Source organism: Ips typographus, linkage group LG1 (assembly GCF_016097725.1).
Source record: "Ips typographus isolate SLU linkage group LG1, UJ_Ityp_2.0, whole genome shotgun sequence".
Classification (NCBI taxonomy): Eukaryota; Metazoa; Arthropoda; class Insecta; order Coleoptera; family Curculionidae; genus Ips; species Ips typographus.
The window spans coordinates 20,622,471-20,647,938 of record NC_138422.1 but is presented as its reverse complement, the minus strand read 5'-3'; the positions used below and the strand labels follow the sequence as shown (position 1 = coordinate 20,647,938).

Sequence of the window (25,468 nt, the reverse complement as noted above, 5' to 3'; positions counted from 1 at the left end):
AACTACCTGTAGTCGTTCCTCTTTCCCATCCGGACTTTCCCATTTTCTTTTTAGTAAATCTCCATCAATAATAAGGGACTCCCATAATGCCCAATATCCCTTTAATGTTGGAGACTTAGCGGAAATCTCCTCCCAATTTGGTCTTTCTCCACGCTCTTTCCAGTTAATTATCTGTCCTAAATCGGGGTCTTCTCGTTGATCGGCAGCCAAGTTTTCCCGATCCCATGCGATGTCATTTTTCAGAGCGATCCTTCGACAAGGCTTTCCAAATTCAGCTATCTCCAGGCGTTTACAGTGATTGCAACCTTCCACACAAGGTCTTCGTGACACTGCGTCCGCGTTTCCGTGCAAACGTCCCTTTCTGTGTTCAATCTGGAAGTCATATTCTTGAAGTCTTTGCAACCATCGAGCTATTTGTCCTTCTGGATTTTTGAATTGAAATAGCCATTTCAGAGAGGCATGGTCCGTCCTTAGTCTGAATCGTTGTCCGTACAGGTATTTGTGAAACTGCTCGACTGTTTTCACTACGGCTAACAGCTCCTTCCTGGTTACGCAATAATTTCTCTCTGGCTTTGATAGTGATTTGCTGAAATAGGCGATCACTCGTTCTTCACCATCTTGGATTTGAGATAAAACTCCGCCTAAACCAATATTACTAGCATCTGCGTCCACAATAAACTCTTCCCCAGGTCGTGGAAAAGCCAAAACTGGTGGAGAACAAAGGGTTACTTTCAGTTCTTCCATGGCTTCCTGACATGTTGTAGTCCATTCGAAGGGCTGGTTATTCTCCGTCAATTTGTGTAGGGGTCTGGCTATATCAGCAAATCCACGAACAAACCTTCTGTAATAGGAAAACAATCCCAGAAAACTTCTTAATTCATGCTTGTCTTTCGGAACAGGCCAATTTTTTACAGCTTCAGTTTTCTTCGGGTCGGTTTTTACTCCTTTTGACGATATAACGTGTCCCAAGTATTCGACTTCTTCTTGGAAAAAGCTGCACTTCTTCGGATTTAATTTCAGGTTTGCCCCTCTGAACTTCTTGAAGATTTCTTCAACGTTTTGCAGGTGTTCTTCAAATGTTTTGCCCATAATAATGATGTCGTCTAAATAAACAAGACAGGTTTTCCAAGTCAATCCTCGTAGAATAGTTTCCATTAATCTTTCGAAGGTTGCCGGAGCATTGCAAAGTCCAAAAGGCATGACGTTAAAATGCCACAAGCCATTTCCAGTTGAGAAGGCAGTTTTCTCTTTGTCCCGTTGATCCATCTCCACTTGCCAGTATCCACTTTTTAGATCCAAGGTGGAAAACCACTTTGCGTTAGCCAGAGTGTCTATGGTGTCATCTATTCTGGGCAAGGTATAACTGTCTTTCTTAGTAACTTCATTTAGTCTTCTATAGTCCACGCAGAATCTTGTCGACCCATCTTTCTTAGTAACAAGTACCACAGGAGAACTCCAAGGGCTGGTGGATGGCTCAATGACGCTGCGATCCGCCATGTCCTGTATAAGATTTTCCACTTCTGCCTGCTTAGCCAATGGGAGCCGTCTGGGTCTTTGCTTAATGGGCAAATAATCCCCTGTTTCAATTTTATGCCTCACTAAATGAGTTCTTCCCAAATCCGTTTCATTTAAGGCGAACACGTCCTTGTAGTGGTGAAGCAAACGGCCAAAAGTCTGTTTTTCTTGATCAGTTAAAATTGAGCTCGTCTTTTTCATTAAGTGCACCAAACACTCAGGAAGGTCACTGTCGGGGTTTGGTTTTGTTTCGTGCGACTCCTTAGTCACCATAAGTACTGGTTCGGATTTGGCTATTATATCGCCTTTTTTTAATCTTTGACCACATTCTTTCAAATTGGCGACTTTTACGTATGCTTGGCCGTTTTTCTGCTGGACTAGGGTGCGGGCTACAAGAACTCCCTTCTTCACAGCATCATCTTCCTCTTCATAACTCGGTTCTATCAGCTGAAGTTTGCTCAATTCCGTTTTTCTATCCAAATTAACTTTAACGATGGTCTCTGATCTTGCAGGTAAGTTGACATCTTCTTGCAACGTGACTTTCCTCACACGCATATCTTGTTCGGGTGTCATCATAACAATCTCGTCTTGTCCAGTCTTGATCAGTCTATTCTCCAAATCCAGCTGGAACTTGTGTTGCTCCATAAGATCTAAGCCCATTAAGACGTCATCAGTTATGTTGGCCACAAAAACGGTATGGTTGAAGACATGCCGCCCAAGCTTCACTTCAGCTTCATGGATTCCCAGAACAGGCATTGACTCACCAGCGGCAGTTTCCAATATAAACTTTGTACCAGTGTCGCTAATCCTGCAGTGTTTCACTATGTCCGGCCTTACGATAGTATGGCAAGAACCGGTATCAACTACCATTTGGCAATCCCGGCCGCAAATCTTACCGGTCACTATTAAGCTGGTGTTTTCGTGCTGAAGACGGGCTACTTTAATTATGGTTGGTGGGGCTTGACAGTGTTGCGTAGCCAGCTTTTGCCCCGGAAAACTGGCTACTCTTCGTTTTCCTGGTTCTGCATTCTTCTAGGTTTGCGGCACTGCGATTGAATGTGCCCCTTTTCTCCACAGTTCCAGCATTCCAATGACCGAGTAAACGTGGTGGTTTGAGCGTTTCGGTTGTTCTGACTTCTTCTATTTAACGCTCCCATTAGTTCTTTTCGAAATGTCTCCAGCTGACGATTCAAGTCTGACTGAGTGATGTGATCAATGTGATCTGAATTGGAATATCGGTTTCTCGGTTCCGGTGTAAGGCTTCTGACTTGACGCACTCGAGTATGTCCTCGTGATACTTGCTTGACCACCTCAAACTCCAAAGCGTAGGCAAGAGCATCATGCAATGTTTGGCATCTCGCTAATCGTATTGCTTGCTCTGTGTCACAATCTTTAAGACCTCGTACAAAAGCCCGTACTGCCATTCGCTCTCTAATGTCGTGAGAGGCCGTTGGATAGGCCAGACAAACTAATCGAGCAATGTCGGCTTCATACTGTTGAAGTGTTTCCGTGCTTCTTTGGGTCCTACTAGACAACTGAGCTTCGTATACTTGTTCTAGGTGCTTATTTCCAAATCTCATCTCTAAATGTTGGATTAAGTCGTCGTAGTTTTTGTACTGGCTCTCGTCCAAAGTCTGCAAAACCTCCAGTGCTTCTTCTCGAAGTGACAAAACCAAGGCAGTGGCTTTGTCACTTGATGTCCAATTGTTGGCCTCTGCGGCAGCCTCAAACTGTTTTTTGTAAACCTGCCATGAGGTCTTACCGTCGAAAACTGGTGGCTTAATATTTGAGCAGACACTAGAACTGGCGACTACGGTTGGCTTTGAAGACTTTTCCTGTAGTTTGTCAAATTCCTCTCGCAAGGTCTGAACGGTCTCCTCCATACCGCTTATCCTCTCATTTACCTTTTCTTCCAAAATTTCCATCCTGTTGTCCATTTCTCCTTTTATTTCATTTATTACTCGGTCTAATTTTTCATCTTGTTGTTGAAACTGGTCTTTAATTTGGTCTTGGCTTGCTTTCATTTCTTCGAACTTTTGGTCTTGACTCGCTTTCATTTCTTCGAACTTTTGGTCCTGACTTGCTTTCATCACTTGAATCATCTCCATAAGTTGTTTCATTCCTTCATCCATTTTGGCGCTTTGTTGTCGTGTACTCACAGGCATTCAACACACCTTCTGCTTCTGTCTTCCTCTGGATCTCTTCTTCGATTCTCCAATCCCACTTCTGACACCAAATGTACCGTCGTACTCCTTAATGACACACTTCTTGTACAACACTGTATATTGTTTACAAACAATAAACTGACACTGACACTTAACCTCGTTATCTGACAACTTCGACTTCACTACAACCGTCAACTCAACAACTCCCTAACCAGGCCTGGTTCAGCTGCTTATATAGGCTTCCATGGTTTCTAGAAAATTCCCAAATATTCATGAAATTGACTTTCTCTCTCACACTCATTAAGCTATAACATAAGTCTCTCTCTATATAAGCAACGGAGCCAGGATTTTCTAGAACACAGACAAAAGAATGTAGAACGTAAACAAAGCAACGTAAGATACAGGGGTAACAACAAATAACTAAAGAAATCCTAACTAATAATCAAAAGTTCGCTTTGCAACAATATAAATCATCACATGTCTGATGCAGACCCTGTCACTAAAATATTACAGTTAACTTTTGACATTATTAAACCATTAGTTCAAATTAATCATTCACTAAAGCCAGGATAACCCAACTTAAGTCATAGAGGTAATCATAAACGTAATAAGTAGTCCAGTTTACTTGTTTTATTATGGAAAATAATTTACTTTATGATTACCTGTATGATTAAGAAGTTGGATAAACTTGGACTTAACTAAAATGTTGCTTACAAATGTAGAAAGTTGATGACTATGAAGTTGATTTGAATCATTAAATATATAGCTTTTTTTGTGAAAAACTTGAAATAGAAGAAAGCTAGAAAGTGGCGATTTTTGCTGTCTGATATATAATAGTATTTAGTTTAAACATTTATTTTTAGAGCATCTGATCTGTGAATGAATCTGTTTATTTCAATGATGCCAAACTCAATGTTTTACAACAAAGGGTTTCAAAGTTATCACAGTTTCTTTTAAGCAACTTTTTACTTACCTCACCCACTTAATTTCAAGAGATGGACAAAATAAGTAATATATAATATATGGTTACTAGTAAATGTAGCTTCCTTTTGCAAGTATTTTCAAATTGCCAGTTAGATATGTACTTTTTTGAATGGTTTTTTTTTAGTACACCACCCTTTTTTTCTGATTTTTTGTACACCTTTGTATAACAATTTTTTTTTGTACAGCGCTAGAATTAACCCTTTAGTCAAAAAAGCTGGGAACCACTTTTATTTGGACACCCTGTACAAAATCCTCTGTAGGAATCCCATAAAGTTGGAAACTTCATAAATATTTATGAATAACAACCAATCCACTTTACTATTTTGCTATTAGCCCTTTTGACCACACAAGTTGCCTAGATTACTTTAATTCACTCATGTTTATGACCTTTCTTGTTCTAAGTTAAAAAAAAATCTGTACCTAATACCTGTTTGTAACAGTTCAATGAATCATAATTATACAACTAGGTAACACAAGTAAACTGCTTAGGGAAAAGATTGATACAGAAACATTTTTGGCTATTTTTAAAGGCTTATATGAATTCCTCAGCCAAATTTAATAAACAAAAAAAAGGTTTTGAAAGGCCATTCCTTCTAGTATGAAGACTCTTATTCTGATTTCTTCACAGATATGCAAGGTAAAGAAAAATGTGCTGCAAACTTCTTAAATTTTAACCCAGTAGTGCATCTAATAACTGAGATAATTTTAGAACATTCTTGCTTATGCTATTTCATGGTCTTGGTTGATATCTCTGAACATGTTTGGGGGTTTTTCGGTTTTTGGTCTACAAAAGGAATTAAGGGGTATTTTGAAAAAGACGCAATTATGGACACACAGCAATAGCCTATGTCCCTAGTTTCATTTTAAATAAAATTTTGAATATGATTTTTTTATTAAAATTATTCTCAGTATTCCTGCAGTACAGGGTAACATATATGAACGTATAAACTTTGGGTAATTATATTATTGTCTTATAACCCCATTCATTTTTTCCCATTTTGCACTAAAACACTAAAAGAAATTTGTATTAACCTCCCTCATACCTCAAACATTTGGTGTTGATTTATCTCCTTAAAATTAGTTGTGGTATTCTCAAAATACAGAGTAATTTATAAAAATCTACGTCGTTTTCGAAAACACCCCATTTCTTTTGTAGAACAAAAAATTGAAAAACTCCCAAACATGACCCGAAATATCAACCAAACTCATTACATGAAACAAAAAAAAGTTCTACAACTATCAAATGCACTGGGTGGAGAAATTTGCATCACGTTTTTCTTTACCCTGTATATTGATGGTCAATTCACTGCAAGTCAAAATGAATTTCTCTCTAATTCTACAATTCACATTCAGGTCTCTCATTCAAATTCGGCTAAGACAATTTGAAGATACAGTGTGTCCCAAATTGGTTCTACATGTATTGCGCTGTCTTTAACCGTAAGAGCTACAGAGTCGGTTAAATGGGGAAAGTTTTAGAGAATTTTATGTAAAACTTATTTCCGGTTTCCAAATTAAATTATCTTTCTCCGTTTTCCGGAAAATTGGGAAAACGTCAGAGGCTACATTTTAAACACTCTTTAACAAAGCCAAAGAGAGTTTTCAAACTAAGACACGGCACAGGCACTTTTTTACGTAGAACACAATGATGTAATTAGAAAAAACCTATAGTCATTGGTTTCCAAGTTATGGATGATAACTTTGTAAGCCATCTTGAAGGCGGCCATAAGAATTTAATTATGTTAAAAAAAATATTTTTTTTAAATACAATTTTGATATTATTTAACCAAAAATTTTACTATCTAGTGGGACACCCTGTATTTAATAATTTCATTATCTTTAAGTGGGCTTTCACACCAAAGTAGCATGTCATGCCAGGAAGCAGGAAACATGCTACTTATTTTAAAATATATGTAAATTATTGTTCGCATTCCTACCGGAGTAGCAACATGCAACGCTATTCCGGTATGAAACCGACCATTAATTTATATGGGTTTTAAAATAAGTAGCATGCTTTCTACTTCCAGGCAGCATGTCGCACGTGGCATGCTACTTTGGTGTACTAAAAGTAATGGTATTTTGAAGCTTACAGCAAACTTTCTGAGATTGTTCAATTTTAAGACAAAGAACTTTTAAATTTGTTTTCCGAATGAGATGATAGCTTTACTTGTTAAACACTACTGAATAAAAGCAATAAGCCATATCTATTCTAGAACTTCTTATAAGAAGCATTTGTTTTCCATCAGTTTGGTCGGGTTTTCGACTGTGTAAAAAGAACAAAGTTTGTGTCACACTTATAGGCGTATCATCAGGTTGCGCCAATTCAAATAACATGTGACTGTATGAAACTGTATTTGTAGTAATGTGTGTAACTGTATTTTTTTATTTCAGGAAAGGTAATGGGAAAAAGTGTTCTTACACCAATGATGGCAAAATAATTGCGGGCGTAAATGAAAACAGTTTGTATGCAGTATTTGTCAGCTACATAGAAATTTACAATAACTGTGTATTTGATTTACTGGATGAATCGTCTGGCAAATCTCTCCAGAATAAAATTTTGCGCGAAGATTGCCGCAAAAATATGTATGTAAATGGAGTTGTTGAAGTAGAGGTAAGTGTAAATCAATGTGGTAAATTGTAATTAATGAAACTAGTAAGTAAATTAATTATGAAGTACTATGTAAAGTAAGTTAATAGAATTGCGAGATTACCAAAACTCGGTATGCAACTTTGTCATACCAATATTTATCACTCTGACTATAAAAATACTCATACCACACTAGTAATGTAACAATCTAGCAACCGTTTGTTACCGTTAAACTTTTCTCAAGACTTTCTTTTAGGTAAAATCTGCGGAAGAAGCTTTTGAAGTGTTCCAATCCGGACAAAATCGTAAACGTGTAGCTTCAACCGTGTTAAACGCGGGATCGAGTAGAAGTCACTCAATATTTAAAATAAGAGTAGTGCAACTGGAACAAGCGGCAACAAATAGTGATGGAACTGCTACTATTCCTGCTGATAATCTTATTAAAGTGGGACAATTAAGTTTAGTGGATCTTGCTGGATCTGAAAGAACTAATCGGTTAGTACTATTTCACTGTTATCATACTGAGTTTCAAATCAATTTTGTTTTGTGCAGTACAAATAACACGGGTATGCGATTGAAAGAAGCCAGCAGTATTAACAATTCACTAATGAAATTGAGAACCTGTTTGGAGATTTTAAGAGAAAATCAAACTTCAAAAAGCAACAGATTAGTTCCCTATCGTGACAGCCGACTGACATTCTTGTTTAAGCGATTCTTCGAAGGAGATGGAACAGTTAACTTGATAATTTGTATTAATCCCTCTGTTGACGAGTGTAAAGAAAACATTCAGGTAAGTTTCTAAATAAATATTAAACTAATAATAAAAAAATCAATTGCTATTGTACTATATTAACATTTATATTAGTTTTGTTGTAAACTTTTGGACTGATGAAGCCATTAAGCAGAAACATGTGTCATGGAATTGGGGTTATTATTTTTGATCCTTTGATTCACTATTTTTTTATAGCGAATCAACCTTTAAGCCGCTTTTCTTTTTAACGTGTGTGTCACAAATTTCTTGTTTTATTTATCAATTTAAATATTCTTTATTGTTAATTCTTATTTCTTAATCCTCAACGAGTTAAAACCGTGTTATTTGGTGGTGTTTACACAAGTTCTTGCTCCGTAATTTGTAATTTTACTTGTTGATGCACAAAACCTTGAACGTTCCCAACTTTTAACTTTTTAAGAATTAAGCAATAAGAATAAAGAAAATATTTCTTTGCGGATGCGTTCATTTGACGTTTTGACTATCTTGACGCGCTCCATAGTGGGCGATTGTGGCAATCTAACTGGACATAATGTTGGAATTTCCTTTCTGGCTTTGAAATTGATCAGTAATATTAATTATAAATATTACTGATTATTTTCTTTTTTAAGTTTTTTTTTTCATGTCTGATCATTTATACTTAAGATTTAACTACCTTTGTTGAGGATACAAAACCATAACAAGCTTTTAGATTGTTCTAAACGCTTTTGGAAGCTTCTAAGCTGGTTCAGAAGCATTTGGAAGCTTCTACACTGCTGGAAGCTTTTGGAGTTTCTATAGTAATTTGGAAAATCGTTTTAGACTACTTCAGGAGCATTTAGAAGGTTTTAGGTTAGTTTAAAGAGCATATTGAAGGGTCTGAACTGCTTCGAGGCATTTGGAAATATTCTAGAAAGACTTCTAGGAAGACGGTTCTTGAAATTCTTGGAAGCGCTTAAACTGCTCTAGTTTAAACGCTTTCAAATCTTTTGAAAACGTCTCTAGACTAATTGAGCATTTGGAAGCTTTTAGACTGTTCTGAAAGCTTTTGCAAGCTTCTAGGCACTGATTTGGAAGCTTTTGGAGTTTCTACAGTGTTTTGGAAGCTGGACTACTAGCAGCATTTAGGTTTTAGGACAGTTCAAAGAGCATATTATTGCAGGTTCTGAACTTCTTTAGAGGCATTTGTTCTATAAATTGTTCAAAAAATACTCTACAAACATTTGGAAGCTTTTAGATTGTTTTGAAATTTTTTGAGAACTTCTGGACTACTTGAAGAGCATTTGAAAGCTTTTAGACACTGCTTTGGAAGCTTTTGGTGTTTCTATAGTGTTTTGGACAGTTTAAAGGGCATATTGAAGGTTTTGGAGTGCTTTAGAGGTATTTGGAAACTTAGGCGGTTCTAGAAATTGTTCAAAAAAGCCTCTAGAAACATTTGGAAGCTTTTAGAATGTTTTGAAAATTTTTGAGAGCTTCTGGACTACTTGAAGAGCATTTGGAAGCTTTTAGACACTGTTTTGGAAGCTTCTGAATTCTTTTTAAACTACTTCAGGAGCATTTGGAAGATTTTTAGACACTTTAAAGGGCATATTGAAGGTTCTGGACTGCTTTAGAGGTATATTGAAACTTAGATAGTTCTAGAAATTGATGAAAGCTTCTAGACTAGTTCAAGAGCATTTAGAAGCTTTCAGGCGTTCTAAAGGCTTTTGGAAGCTCCTGTGCTGTTTCAGGAGCATTTGAAAGCTTTTAGACACTGTTTTGGAAGCTTTTGGTGTTTCTATATTGTTTTAGGAGCTTCTGAATTTGTTTTCGGCTACTTCAGGAGCATTTAAAAGGTTTTAGGACAGTTTAAAGAACTTATTGAAGGTTCTGAACTGCTTTAGAGGAAATCTTAGATGGTTCTAGAAATTGTTGGAAGCTTTTAAACTGCTCTAGAATTATATGGAAGCTTTTAGACTGTTTCGATATCTTTTGAAAGCTTCTAAACTAGTTGAAGGACATTTGGAAGCTTTTAGACTTAAATAGAATATAACATTTCTGTAAATCACTTTTAACATTTTTTTAGGTGATAAAATCAATTTTTTTCTTCTACTTTTAGTTTTTTAAGGCAAGAGCCCATTAGAAAACAGCTATCTACCTATTTCAAACAAATTTGGACCACAATGACACCTTCTACATCTTGTTTTTGTTTGAATTAAAGCTTTTGAAGATGGTTTTTGTAGTAATCTGTAGATGTACCAAAAACTGCATGATGTCTTAAATTGTTTAGTTTAAAAAAAAAACAAATGGGGCTTCCAGTTCTTATGGCAAAAGCTATTGATGACTGATAATTATTGAAAGCAAATTTGGACCAACGTGACTTGTTTTTCTTTTGAATCATATTTTGGTTGTAAGGAAAAATAATGTTCCGGAGACATTACAGTGCCTACAATAATGCAACAGGCGTGCTAACGGAGCATTATATTTATTATACTGTTTGTAATTTTGCAAAAGAAGTTTGCACCGCCCACTCTTCTCCAGTCATCTCAGATCGGAACACATATGCCACTTTTTTTCTATTACCGTTATTTCTGTACCCCGTAAAACCATCGATAATGCAGCACCCTGTACAGGAAAACCTAATGATTGTTGCGACGTCCTTGAGTGTTTTTTTTTTCTTTATATTTATGTGGTTTGACGCTGGTAGATTATTAATACATTTTTCAGGTTCTGAAATTTGCGGAAATGTCTCAGGACGTAAAAATAACTAAGGCCGAAGTCAATAAATATACACCTCTCAAGAAAACCATAACCAAAAACAAGGAAAATCAAACACCGGCTAAACAAAGACCACCATCTAGTTTTACTTTACTTCCACCGATTCCAACGATTAAAATGAATTTAGATAGCATGGATGAATGTCGTTTAGCCATTGATAAAGTTATAAATGTGCTAAAGTTGCGTAGCGCCAAAGGTAAAAATCTGAATCGCAAAATTGACGATCGACAGAAGAGGAAGAAGCTGGTAAACTTAAATCAACACTGTGTACTTAGTACTGCCGAAATAAGAAGTTTGGTAACGGTGATTAACAAGGTACACAAATTGTGACAATTATTTTATTTTATTGCTATTTACCTTGCTGATTTAAGGAGAAACAAAAGTCGCAGAATTTGAACTTGAAAATAACGGATCTTGAGGTGGCTAATCAGGACTTAAATACTAAAAATGATGAACTGCTGGAAACAATTGGTACTTTAAAAAATACTATTAGTGAAAAAGACCTGAAAATCAACCAGTACGTGTTAGAGAGACAACGAAGTAAACAGCAGTTGGGTAAGTCAATTTTACATTTTATTAACTGTAAAAAGCAGTAATTAATTATAAATAAATGTTTTTCTTGTCTATTTCTATTTCCTACATCGTTACGGAGTTCGCCTCCTGATATTCAACGATCAAAGCCGATATCACTCGATTGTCTCTTAACTTTGGTAGGAAATGTCTATCTCTCTCTAATTCACTTTGTCTTTTCAACTGTCTCTTCTTGTTAAATAGCTATTCTTTGGTCTAACAATCACGGTGACATTTATTGTTACGTTTGCTGGTATGTGCTTTGTTGAGGTGACGTTAAATAATAAACTGAGTCCTGTAAGAAACATTTTCAGTTTTTTCCTATACGCGAAAATGAAATACGCTAGGAAATAGGGCGACGTTGATTCCTGTACTCCTTTCGAATTAAAAGATGTTACCGTACCAATAGCAGATGTCACTGTGAGTGTTAATTTAGTTTTTCCTGCTATTGACACCGGCCGTAAAAGTGGATTTTACGGCCGCTAAACAGTACGTGAAGTACTAAGTAGTCACGTCCGTTTGAACAAAAAAGTTATTAGACACTTTAAGTGGCAGGAAGACGTAATACGTAATACTCAAGATGACGTACGTATTTAAGGATTTTGTGTTTATGTTAAAATTTAAAATTAACTTTTCATTATACGACTCTGAAAAATAGTTTGGGCGTTTGTTTAAATAAAGATGCCCATAAACTAATTGGAGGTTTATTAAATATTAAAATCACGTAAGAGGTTCTCGATATACCTAAAATAACATCAAACATCACATTTTTCTAAATGTAGTCATCTTTCAAGTGACACAAGAGGTATGGAAGTATAAAAATGCCATTGCTAATATTAAAAACGGTTTCAGGGCGTTATGATAATGACCGCCTATAATGCCCTCAGGTTGTTCTGAACACTATAACCTACACCATTTCCAAGGTATTATGTATTCATAAAGTATAGGTAAAACATAAAACCACAAAAACAACAGTTTACTACAGTTCGGCCTACTCTGACAAAGTGATTGACCCAATCACCTACATAACTAGTTTGCAGCCTAACATAAACATTCTTAAACATAAATATCCAGATACAATGACATAGCATTTCCATAAGTTATTCATAAATGAGATCAGTCTTAATAATGTGAAAACAGAACATAAAGGTTTTACATAATACATAACTTGTCATTAGGCTTGCTCATCGTCAAATGATAACAATGTGTATCACTAAAATGCTAATAAGCAATATGCAATATCACAAATAATCAAAAGAAGCATGAATAATAAACAATGAGCTGTTCTACAAAACTATCAATTTGAATTATCAAATTCGGAATTAAAGTCACTGTAAGGTCGCAAGTTGGACGGATCTAAAATAAAAATACTATGATATGATCTGCAAATATCATTCAATCAAGAAGTAGGTTCACTCATTGCTGGTACACTTTGAGTGTAAATCTTTTGTCTCTGTAGCTAGTTTTAAAGCTAGAAAATCTACATATCAACATAAATCATAGCTTGGTAATTAACAACATTTTTACTAAGATTACTGACTGATAGTGATTTTCCTGTCTGAGATAGTTTTCTGTGGAAATTTATAGTTACTGGTCTATTTGTATTCAAAACCAATAGTTTCCATCATATTTGCAAGGCAGAAATGGCACTGAAAGTTTTTAAATGTTCTCTAACTCCAATAATTTTTTTTGCAAAATTTCCATTCCTACATAATATATCGGTTTTAGCATACATTAATTTGATCTCTCATTGTGTTCTTCATAACTCATTTGAGTTTTTCCGCCGAAAAGTAACTTTACCGCACTCATTTTATTTTTCAAAAAAAAAAAACATTTTTACAAACAAATAACTGTATATTTGATTTCTCAATTAAGAATACACTTTTAATCAACTTTGCAAACAGACGCTTTCATTTTAGTAATTTTACTCATTTTCGTTCAATTTAATGAAAAATGATACTCGTAGGAAAAATTTTGTACCTAACACATGCGGAAAGCGTCTTTCCCGCCTTGTAACTATTTCCGTGCTCGTTGCAGCATATTTAGAATAAGCATTTGAGCTGGCTCATTGTAGCGCGCCGTTTTTATAATTGTGATATTTATTTAAATGAAAGTGACAGCAAATGACAAGGTTTTTAATTAGACAGGACGACAAAATCAACAACGTGCCTTTTTGCTAAAATTGTTCTTTTCACATGTTTGATATTCGAGAAATAAAGATGTAACAGGACGACGTTATTCTCAAAAGGTAAAATTTTAACTATACGTCTTAGATTTCGATTAATTCTTTCAATCTGACCATTTGCTCTCGTGACGTTCCGGCCGCAACAAGAATGGGTGAAATATTATTATTTTCCAAAATTACTCTAAATTCCTCAGATTTAAAATTCTTTCCGCGATCAGCAATCATTCGACTTGGGCGACTGTAATTGTTGAATTAAGAAATCCAATGAATAATGATTGATAGTCTCTTTAGCGTTTGTCGTACGCCATTACACATGTTGGTGTTTCTTAGTACTAAATTAGTTTAGCTTAATTCTATTTGAACGTCGTGCATAAATCCACCTTTAGACAAGTAAATCATAACACACTAGTGTGTTGTAATCCATACCTGACTATGCTCACTAGTGAGTTATGAATTATAACTTACGTTCATATTTAAAGTAGTATTCTATTTATTTATTACTTTTACAAGCGGAATTCACATTGATATTGAACGTAAAGGAAAACACTAACGATTTACTCGAATTTGAAGTTATTGTCAAATTTGTTGGTTTATTGGAACCAGACATGCCGACGCATTAGAACCTTGTATTTTTTCTACAATTTGTATTTTGTTATGCACCGATTCTCCTAAGTATCCTTTTGCTACGGTCGAGGACTCCCATCCTCTGTGACGTTTCAAAGTAGTCATGTTAGCCCCTGCATTGGACAAAAGAGTCGCCGAAAACCTTCTCAGGCAGTGACCGATGTAGAACGCTGGGTCCTCCAATGCATTGCAATTTTTGAAGGTATCTTCGACAACGTATTTATTTCTACACACTTTCTGGTACACCTCCCATTTTTATAAAAAAAAACAAAGCGGCTGGAACTATTATTCTTTGGTTTCAAAGACATGTATTTTTTACACAACTTTTCTGGGACGTTTCTGGCAAAATCTGCATAATTGCTTCTTCCGCTTTCTTAAGGAGCAGGAACGTAATTTTCATTGGTTTCCTCCATTTTCTATACATTTTTTTCTTCAAAAAAGTGTCAAAATTGATTTGAACATTTGCTAACCAACACACAAACAAACAACTTTGACCAAATTGTAAAAAAAATAACTGTAAAGTTATTTCTGACATTTATAGGGTACTGAGATGCAAGTAGCTTTGATTTGATTCCAAAGCTTACTAATTATTATCTCATAAAAAAACGATTTCTTTCACTTGTTGGATAAAACATTGTATGCGACTCGTGTGTTATGTTTCCTAAGTTTAATTTATACAAAAATATTCTGACACAGAAAGCGTTGCTCAAGTGCAATGTTTTGATATTTGATATGTGAATCTTCGCTATCCGAAAACTGACAAGTACATTTTTGTACGTATACTTTCAAACTTTTAGGTGAAGTGTAGCTGGAACACAACGTTATCAAACCATGCCCGCTTGGTACCGTGATGCAACCTACGATGAAAAAAAGGAAATCGGTTTCAAAATTGGATAAAGCGAGCGACATTACCAATCCCAAACAGAGCAAATATTGCCTTGTAGCACAAGAACCGGACACTGAGGGCGAAATGGAGACTAAATTGGACAAAGCCGATATAGTGCCTACTTGTGGAGGTGGCGCTCAAGTCTCAATATCAATGACAATATCAATGTCAATATTTAATGACGTCGAAAGATTGAAACAGCAGTCTCCAACTAAAGATTCTTAAATTTGTCTACTTTTTCCAGTCCGTAAGTTATACGATTTTATTTAGTTTTTATTTTAAATACTGGCCAATATTATTGTACTTAAAATATAGCGTCTTTTAAATTAGACTACTATTATGTTCCAGTTATTATTAAAACGGACAGTTATTATTAAATTAGACTACTATTATGTTCCAGTTATAATTTGACGGACTAACTTTATTCATCGGTCTTATCAGTTATATAAAACTATTAAATTCTTACTGGAACAGCTTTTAGAAACGTTTGACACTATTATAATTACTTAATAATTTATTCGTAACTGAGATTACACCCGACCATTCCACTTTGTGATTCCTATGTAAGATTATGTTGTAAGTTGAATTTGTTGTAATTTATTTGTGTTGTTTAGACTTATAATTTTGTAATAATAAACGAACTATAATTAAAATTGTTCAAAGTTACATTTGTCTGTGAGTTGAAATAAATACATATTTTGAATTTTGAGTTAAGTATTTGAACTAAATCTTGACAAATAATGTCAGTTGGCGATATTAGTCAATATTGGTAAAACTTATACAGGGTGGCGAAAACGCACGGCAAGCCCAGTGAGAGAAAGAACTTTTTGGCAAATTCCTTATACGCACTTGTTCCACTGTGTAACATTTGCGTAACATGTTTTAGATTACATACGAGTATAATTAAATCAATTTTTGCCTTTTTTGTTACACATTATTGTTGCAGTTTTAACGCTGTATATTTTCTAAAAGAGTGGATTTTCCAAAAATAAACCGCACTGTATAAGGAATGACAAGGTGCATCTCATGAGAAAAAAAAAGAAATGACGAATATACTTAAGGAATTCATGGTTTACTGTGTTTTTTGCGCCAAATTGTGTCCCTCTGACAAACTTTTCGAAAAGTATGTAACAACATACCTACTCTGTACTATTCATACCAACTAAAATTTATTGCTATGGTTTTTTAGCAAGCTAAACATTAAATATATCTTCTAATTCAAGCAAAGAATACAAATTATACACAAGACAACTTTTTTCAGGTTTTATCACAAATAGCTTATTATCATAGACTTTACTACTATAGCTAGCTATACAGGTTGTTTCCGAAGTAACGGTAAATATTTTGGTAATGCGTTCAGGAGGTCAAAATAAGACAAAATGCATATACACAAAGGGAAGGAGAGAGAAAGCCCTTTCCGCAATAATCTTTATTCCGCATTAATCTTTATTACTTAATTATTAAAGATGATAAGCTTGACAGGTTTCAGGTACATAAGTACCCATCTCCAGGAGCTGGAATGTTAAACAGTCTACTAAACGAAAAACCGAAAATTCAAATATAACATACCTCTTTGATGTTAATTTTAACAATTTAACATAACATATTTAACAATATATTTTTTAATAATTGGTGAAAACAATTTAATACAATTTAAAGTGTTGATGTTTAATGAAAATAACTCTTTTAACAGTAAAATTTGTCACTGAAAAGTAAAAAAACATACATTAAATGTGTTGTTAATTTTATCTGGTAAAAATGATACCTAGTAAGAAATTTACCATCAACAAAAATTTAAACAATCTAATTAAAAAAAGCTTTCAACAAATGTTTAAAATGACCATTTTTGTGACTACAAAGATTAATACGTTTTAAAACATTAAATTGAATTCTCTGTAGCATTTCTTCATTATTTTGTAAAACGTCAATTCCAGTTTGAATACGTTTTCTTAATTCATCATCATCTTCTGGACATTAAATCCAGATATCTTAAAAACGACTGCTTAAATCAACTCTTACCACGTATACCTTTTTTAGATAAAAGAAGTTGGAGAATAAGAATCTTTATTGAAAAATGAAATATAGAGGGTTACTCAAAAAAGTTATTTGGTTTTAAATGTGTACAAGGTGTCGTAGGTGGCGCTTTCTATATTTTGCAAGGGAAATGAGAGCAGATCTGATTTTTTCACACCACAAAACTCCTCTTAGCCGAATTTTCTGACAATACACAAATTACCATAAAAATATTTTTTGGGAAAAACTAATACGAAATTGAACTTTTGACACCCTGTATCTCCGAAATTGTCCACTTTTGGGTTTCCGGGACACCCTGTACAGTTTAATCCGATTTTTAACCCCTTTTGAAATTAAGAATTTTTTAAGTTTTTTCTCCTCCTAAAGATATAATGGTTAATTTCTTATAACTAGAGTCCGGATTAAAAGGCACTAAAAGTCGTGAAAAAAACCGCTTAAAAAGCAAAATTATTTTCTTCAAAAAAGCATAAAAACCTGTAAAAAGCACAAAACTCTTTCAGTGATTAACTTCTACAATTTTTTTGAAGATTTTAAATTGCTTTAGAAGCATACGGAAGATTTTAGACTGATTTGAAAACTTTCAAAAGCCTTTTGAACTACTTGAGAGCATTTGGAAGGTTTTTGGACTGTTTAAACAGCATACTGAAGGTTCTGGAATACTTTAGAGGCATTTGGAATCTCTTACACGGTTCACAAAATTGTTTGGAAGCTTCTAAACTGCTTTAATATCTTCTGGGAGCTTCTAGACTAGTTGAAAAGCGTTTGGAATCTTATAGACTGTTCTAAATGATTTTGAAATCTTGTTAGACTACTTTAGGAGCATTGAAAGTTCTGGACTGCTTTTAAGACATGTGAATTTGAACTTTTGGACGCTTTTAAACTGCTTTAGAAGCATACGGAAGCTTTTAGACTGTCTTGATTTTTTTAATTTTTTAAGAGCTTCTAGACTAGTTAAAGAGTATTTGGAAGCCTTTAGAGTGTCCTAAAAGCTTTTGGAAGCTTCTAAACTGTTTTTGAAGGCTTTAGACATATTTTCGAGTTTTAAATCTTTTTAGACTACTTTGGGAGCATTTGGAAGGTGTTTGGGCAGTTTAAAGAGCCTTGAAGGTTCTGGACTGCCTTTAAGACATTTGAACCTTGTAGACGGTTTTAGAAACTTTTGGAAGCTGTTAAACTGCTTTAGAAGCATACGGAAACTTTTGAGAGTTTCTAGATAAATTGAAAAGCATTTGGAATCTTTTAGAGTGTTCTAAAAGCTTTTAGAAGCTTCTAGGCTGCTTTGTAAGCTTTGCAAGACATTTTAGAGGTTTTATAGCGTTTTGAAATGTTTTTATTTTTTTAGACTACTTCAGGAGTATTTGGAAAATTTTTGGTCAGTTTAAATTTGAAAATTGATATACATTTTGCAACATGTTTTTGTCGTTCAGAAGCATTCAATATCTCAATATAGCAATTTTTTGTCAAAGCAGTTATTAGTTTAGTTTATTTTTAAAAACTTGAAAAGCTTGTTTTGTAAAAAACTAGTTAAACCATACAAAAATAGCAGTAAATAAGCACAAAACGAAGAAAAAAGCAAAAAAAGCATCAACAAAATCTGTCATATGACGCGTTTTTGCATAAATCGTTCACATTAGATGTCATAGGTTGGTTAATTGCTTTTATTATTTACAAAAAGCAAAATTTCTAGAATTCCGGACTCTACTTATAACAGTTTAGAGAACAAATAACTAAGCAATTGTCAGTGGCTGAATGGAAATGGAATGGAAATAGACAGTTTTCTTTCCACACTGAGTGCGGTAATAGTTATTTACAATACTAGTGTGGTATGAGTATTTTTCGCCATACCACACGAGTATTGTACAATATTTTATCTGCGATTAGGACAGAAATTATCAATTTTTAACTCTAACTTTGAGTTACGTAATATATGAGGGATTTTACAGTTACTAGTGCGATAATGATTGTTTTATTGTACTCTTAGGCTGCTTTACCGCACTTGCACATTGGTAGAGAAAGAACTTATTGGAGTGTTTTTTTCTGATAAATGTGTAATTTTCTAGAAAAATATGACAGGTACGAAAAAAATTAAAAAGGCAAAAAAGTTTGTGGAAAGAGAAAAGAGGGCCCAAACTCCAAAAAATAACCCTATAGAGTTTGGCAAAAAGTTGGCTTATCAATAGGACATGACAATGTATAATATAATTTGTATTATAAGTAATATATAAGTAAAAATATGAGTAAAAATATAAGTAAAAAAATAAAAATAAACAAATAAGTAAAAAACTAAAAAAAGTTAAAATTTCTTGTCCTCTGTATTTTTTTAACGAAGCATTTTTGGAATATATGTAGAATATATATATGTAGTTTATATAGCAGACTATAAGTATTTTTAGTCGTAGAATACACGCGATTTAAGTTTACGTACTAAAACCTGAAACACCTTGTATGACATCACGTTGCGTTCGTGCCATTCATTCAGCCTATAATCCGAACGCACCACTACGACTTGACGTACTGTAAACATGATTACGTCAGATGTGTCACTACTGTCAACTGGTAGTTAAAACTATCACATGATCTATCACTCATACGTATCAAGTTATTTAACTACTATCACCTGATCAACCTGATCCAGACCAGTAAATAACTTCTAATAGTTCTGATATTGACATTTGTTAACCGTTTATAAAAAGTTGTCAGTGCATAGGTGAACGTTAGATTTATTTTAGATTTAAATTTTAAACAACTTCCCAATCGTTTTCCTAAAATAATTAACCAAATTTAGTTGCAAGTTTATTACCAGTTTATAACGTGAGTGTTCAGTGTGGTTGAGACTCACTATCAGAAGTCATGTATTCTGCAAGCAAATTTAACACCCCCAGTACTAAAAAATTACGACGAGAAAAAACCACTTTATCAAATCACTCAGATTCTGATAAAGAAAGTGTTCATGTTTATTGCCGAATTAGACCTATATCAGATAATTCTGAAACTACAACTTGCATTAAAGTGGTTGCCCCAGATACCTTATCACTTACCACCCCAGACTCTCGAAATGTAAAAAGAGAGATCCATTTCAAATTCAAACATATTTTTACATCATACTCTTCCCAATCTGAATTGTTTAATCATGTTGCATATCCCCTTTTGGAGGACTTGTTGCAAGGGAAGAATGGCCTGATGTTAACTTATGGAGTTACTGGATCTGGTAAAACTCATACATTGAATGGTGACCAAACTGATCCAGGCATTATGCCAAGATGCATTGCTGCTATATTCAATTCAATTGGGGATTTCCAAGCACCAAAATGTGTCATCAAGTCTGATAAAATGAACGGTTTTGAGATTCAGGCTGAAGATGATGCATTTCATGACAGATTGCAGTTTGTTAGGAATGGCAGTGCTTCTAGGGCAAACAGGTGAGCCACATAGTAGAGTTAAGTTGTAATATGAGGCAAAAAATAGTTATTATGCTTGTGAATTAAGGAAAAAACTATGTATGGTAATATTTACTATGTATGTTATTTTGCTCAATTGATTTGGATTAAAGTAAGATTGGATTTAGTCAAAATGCTTGACAAGTAGCAGTTTATTTTGTACTATTTTAAAGGATCAGGAAGCAAAGGAAACTTATTTAAATCCAATCTAAACTAACCAAGTATTAGAGTTTGTTTATGAAAAGAAGCATCCTTTAAATTTAACTGAAGCTGAAATTAAAAAAAGGAATTAGATTTTTTTTGAGTCTTGGGGAGGACAAAAAAAAATTAATTGTAAATTCATTGTGTTTATTTTAAAAGTTGGATTTAGAAATCAGTGTCTAGGTAATTGTTTTTATTTGAAAGACTTTTGATTTAATCTCAGATGTTTATTTCACATCTTGCAATCCTCTGAGGACAAACATAACTTAATCAGGATTGAGCATGATAAATAAACTATATAATCACATACAAGGTTATTAAGGTGGGCCCATACTACTTGTACTTGTGGTCATTACTCAATATGATTTAAAAGCTTGTTAACCATCAAGTTTTACTTGAGAGTTTGTGTCTAGTTTTTGTATTTTGTCTTGATAATACCCATATTACTTTTATGGTATCTGTAAGCAGGATAGTCAAACCAGTACAAAAATCTATTTATTTAAATAAACAGACATGCAGGATAAAAATGGTGAGGTTACAATGCACACATATTAATTTTATGGTGGTACTTGCTAAATTTGTGTGTAGTTTAAATTAAAGTGGCTCTTGGCTTTTTAGACTAAATAGTTTAGTTTTAATCAAAAGGCTACAGGAAAAAAAATTGTTTAAAAAAGGACCAAAGAATCACAATATCTCCTTGTAAAAGGAAGCTATCTATATGTTTACTAGTAACAAATTCAATTAAAACATTTTTTTCTCCATCTTTTGAAATAAAGTGGTGGGGATCAAAAGTTGCTTTTTGAGTTTGGTACCTTGAAAAGAGCAGTTTTTTCTTAAGTAGTAAGTTAGTATGAGTGAAATGCTAAATATTATAAATCATCACATGTCTGATGCAGACCCTGTCACTAAAATAGTACAGTTTACTTTTGACATTATTAAACCATTAGTTCAAATTAATCATTCACTTAAGCCAGGATTACCCAACTTAAGTCATAGAGGTAATCATAAACTTAATAACCAATAATAAACAAAGTAGTTCAGTTTACTTGTTTTATTATGGAAAATAATTTACTTTATGATTACCTGTATGATTAAGAAGTTGGATAAACTTGGACTTAACTAAAATGTTGCTTACAAATGTAGAAAGTTGATGACTATGAAGTTGATTTGAATCATTAAATATAGATTTTTTTGTGAAAAACTTGAAATAGAAGAAAGCTAGAAAGTCGCGATTTTTGCTGTCTGATATAGGTATAATAGTGTACCGTCGTGCTCCTTAATGACACACTTTTTGTACAACACTGTATATTGTTTACAAACAATAAACTGACACTGACACTTAACCTCGCTATCTGACAACTTCAACTTCACTACAACCATCAATTCAACAACTAACTAACCAGGCCTGGTTCAGCTGCTTATATAAGCTTCCATGGTTTCTAGAAAGTTCCCAAATATTCATGAAATTGACTATCTCTCTCACACTCATTAAGCTATAACATAAATCTCTCTCTATATAAGCAACGGAGCCAGGATTTTCTAGAACACAGACAAAAGAATGTAGAACGTAAACAAAGCAACGTAACATACAGGGGTAACAACAAATAACTAAAGAAATCCTAACTAATAATCAAAAGTTCGCTTCGCAACACTGCCCCCCTCCTAGAGTTGATCGTCCCGATCATCAACTTCACTAGCTTTGGGTGGTCGGTAAGGTGCAAGTCGATCCAGATGAACTATTTTCATTTTCGCCCGATGTCCTCGCTGTATTCTGTAGACGACGTCGTTCAGACGCTTTATAACGTCGTAGGGTCCCTCCCATGACCTCTGTAGCTTCGGTGACTTTCCTTTCTTTCGAGCAGGATTGTATAACCAGACCTGATCACCGGCTTGGAATCCGCTGCTGTTGGCCCTTTTGTCATATCTTGTCTTTAGTCGGTCGCTTGCAAATTTCAACTTCTGCCGGACTTCCTCATGGATCACGTGCAAACGTTGCGCCAATTTTTCCGAATAGCTATCACAAGAGGCTGGGGGTTCTTCCGGTCGTCCAAAAAGAAGATCCATTGGCAAACGAAGCTCCCTTCCAAAGACAACACTAGCTGGTGTTTTGCCAGTGGAATCATGTACTGCCGATCGATAAGCCATCAGGAACAACGGAATGTGCTGATCCCAATCTGTCTGATTGTTATCGACGACTGTCCTTAGGTAGTTGTCTAGTGTCCGGTTGAAACGTTCCACCATTCCGTCTGACTGTGGGTGTAATGGAGTAGTTCTGGTTTTCTTAATTCCCAATCGGTCACACACTTCCCTGAATACTGCCGATTCGAAATTACGCCCTTGATCCGAATGCAGCTCCCTCGGTACTCCAAATCTGCAGAAGAAGTTGTCAACCAGAACTTCTGCTACAGTAGCGGCTTCCTGGTTTGGTATTGCGTACACTTCTGGCCATTTACTGAAGTAGTCCATTGCGACCAAGACATAGCGATTTCCGGAATTAGTTTTGGGAAAAGGTCCAGCTACATCAACGGCAATCCTCTCAAACGGAGCTCCGACATTATACTGCTTCATACATCCTCGGCTCCGAGTTTTGGGACCCTTGCTACTGAAACAGTCTGCGCAACGCCGACACCAATCTTCTACATCTGAGCGGCTTTGTAGCCAATAGAACCTTTCCCTAACTTTATTTAACGTTTTGTTGATGCCAAAGTGCCCTCCGCCAATTCCATTATGGGCTTCTTTCAGTACGTCACTAACTCGGTTTCTTGGCAGAACTACCTGTAGTCGTTCTTCTTTCCCATCCGGACTTTCCCATTTTCTTTTTAGTAAATCTCCATCAATAATAAGGGACTCCCATAATGCCCAATATCCCTTTAATGTTGGAGACTTAGCGGAAATCTCCTCCCAATTTGGTCTTTCTCCACGCTCTTTCCAGTTAATTATCTGTCCTAAATCGGGGTCTTCTCGTTGATCGGCAGCCAAGTTTTCCCGATCCCATGCGATGTCATTTTTCAGAGCGATCCTTCGACAAGGCTTTCCAAATTCGGCTATCTCCAGGCGTTTACAGTGATTGCAACCTTCCACACAAGGTCTTCGTGACACTGCGTCCGCGTTTCCGTGCAAACGTCCTTTTCTGTGTTCAATCTGGAAGTCATATTCTTGAAGTCTTTGCAACCATCGTGCTATTTGTCCTTCTGGATTTTTGAATTGAAATAGCCATTTCAGAGAGGCATGGTCCGTCCTTAGTCTGAATCGTTGTCCGTACAGGTATTTGTGAAACTGCTCGACTGTTTTCACTACGGCTAACAGCTCCTTCCTGGTTACGCAATAATTTCTCTCTGGCTTTGATAGTGATTTGCTGAAATAGGCGATCACTCGTTCTTCACCATCTTGGATTTGAGATAAAACTCCGCCTAAACCAATATTACTAGCATCTGCGTCCACAATAAACTCTTCCCCAGGTCGTGGAAAAGCCAAAACTGGTGGAGAACAAAGGGTTACTTTCAGTTCTTCCATGGCTTCCTGACATGTTGCAGTCCATTCGAAGGGCTGGTTATTCTCCGTCAATTTGTGTAGGGGTCTGGCTATATCAGCAAATCCACGAACAAACCTTCTGTAATAGGAACACAATCCCAGAAAACTTCTTAATTCATGCTTGTCTTTCGGAACAGGCCAATTTTTTACAGCTTCAGTTTTCTTCGGGTCGGTTTTTACTCCTTTTGACGATATAACGTGTCCCAAGTATTCGACTTCTTCTTGGAAAAAGCTGCACTTCTTCGGATTTAATTTCAGGTTTGCCCCTCTGAACTTCTTGAAGATTTCTTCAACGTTTTGCAGGTGTTCTTCAAATGTTTTGCCCATAATAATGATGTCGTCTAAATAAACAAGACAGGTTTTCCAAGTCAATCCTCGTAGAATAGTTTCCATTAATCTTTCGAAGGTTGCCGGAGCATTGCAAAGTCCAAAAGGCATGACGTTAAAATGCCACAAGCCATTTCCAGTTGAGAAGGCAGTTTTCTCTTTGTCCCGTTGATCCATCTCCACTTGCCAGTATCCACTTTTTAGATCCAAGGTGGTAAACCACTTTGCGTTAGCCAGAGTGTCTATGGTGTCATCTATTCTGGGCAAGGGATAACTGTCTTTCTTAGTAACTTCATTTAGTCTTCTATAGTCCACGCAGAATCTTGTCGACCCATCTTTCTTAGTAACAAGTACCACAGGAGAACTCCAAGGGCTGGTGGAAGGCTCAATGACGCTGCGATCCGCCATGTCCTGTATAAGATTTTCCACTTCTGCCTGCTTAGCCAATGGGAGTCGTCTGGGTCTTTGCTTAATGGGCAAATAATCCCCTGTTTCAATTTTATGCCTCACTAAATGAGTTCTTCCCAAATCCGTTTCATTTAAGGCGAACACGTCCTTGTAGTCGTGAAGCAAACGGCCAAAAGTCTGTTTCTCTTGATCAGTCAAAATTGAGCTCGTCTTTTTCATTAAGTGCACCAAACACTCAGGAAGGTCACTGTCGGGGTTTGGTTTTGTTTCGTGCGACTCCTTAGTCACCATAAGTACTGGTTCGGATTTGGCTATTATATCGCCTTTTTTAAATCTTTGACCACATTCTTTCAAATTGGCGACTTTTACGTATGCTTGGCCGTTTTTCTGCTGGACTAGGGTGCGGGCTACAAGAACTCCCTTCTTCACAGCATCATCTTCCTCTTCATAACTCGGTTCTATCAGCTGAAGTTTGCTCAATTCCGTTTTTCTATCCAAATTAACTTTAACGA

General features: G+C 35.3%; 1 protein-coding gene and 1 long non-coding RNA gene across 7 annotated transcripts in view; one reads left to right on the top strand and one right to left on the bottom strand.

The window, feature by feature from the left end:
• Nucleotides 1-25,468, top strand: part of LOC145724149 (kinesin-like protein KIF23) — a 48,467-nt gene that overhangs the window by 5,263 nt on the left and 17,736 nt on the right. For 3 of the 6 annotated variants that reach the window (XR_014176944.1, XM_081972293.1, XM_081972273.1), the window contains exon 1: nucleotides 19,670-20,471. Coding sequence is in view for 5 of the 6 variants with exons in the window: in XM_081972293.1 (XP_081828419.1) it covers nucleotides 19,903-20,471 (569 nt within the window). In the remaining variant the exon portion in view is untranslated. Of the gene's footprint in view, nucleotides 1-7,052; nucleotides 7,273-7,504; nucleotides 7,744-7,800; nucleotides 8,039-10,702; nucleotides 11,069-11,124; nucleotides 11,309-19,669; nucleotides 20,472-25,468 lie in introns of those variants that run through there. The other 3 variants (XM_081972301.1, XM_081972285.1, XM_081972309.1) reach the window with 2 other exon arrangements.
• Nucleotides 1-25,468, bottom strand: part of LOC145724302 (uncharacterized) — a 53,971-nt gene that overhangs the window by 16,326 nt on the left and 12,177 nt on the right. The gene's annotated exons all lie outside the window — the stretch shown is intronic.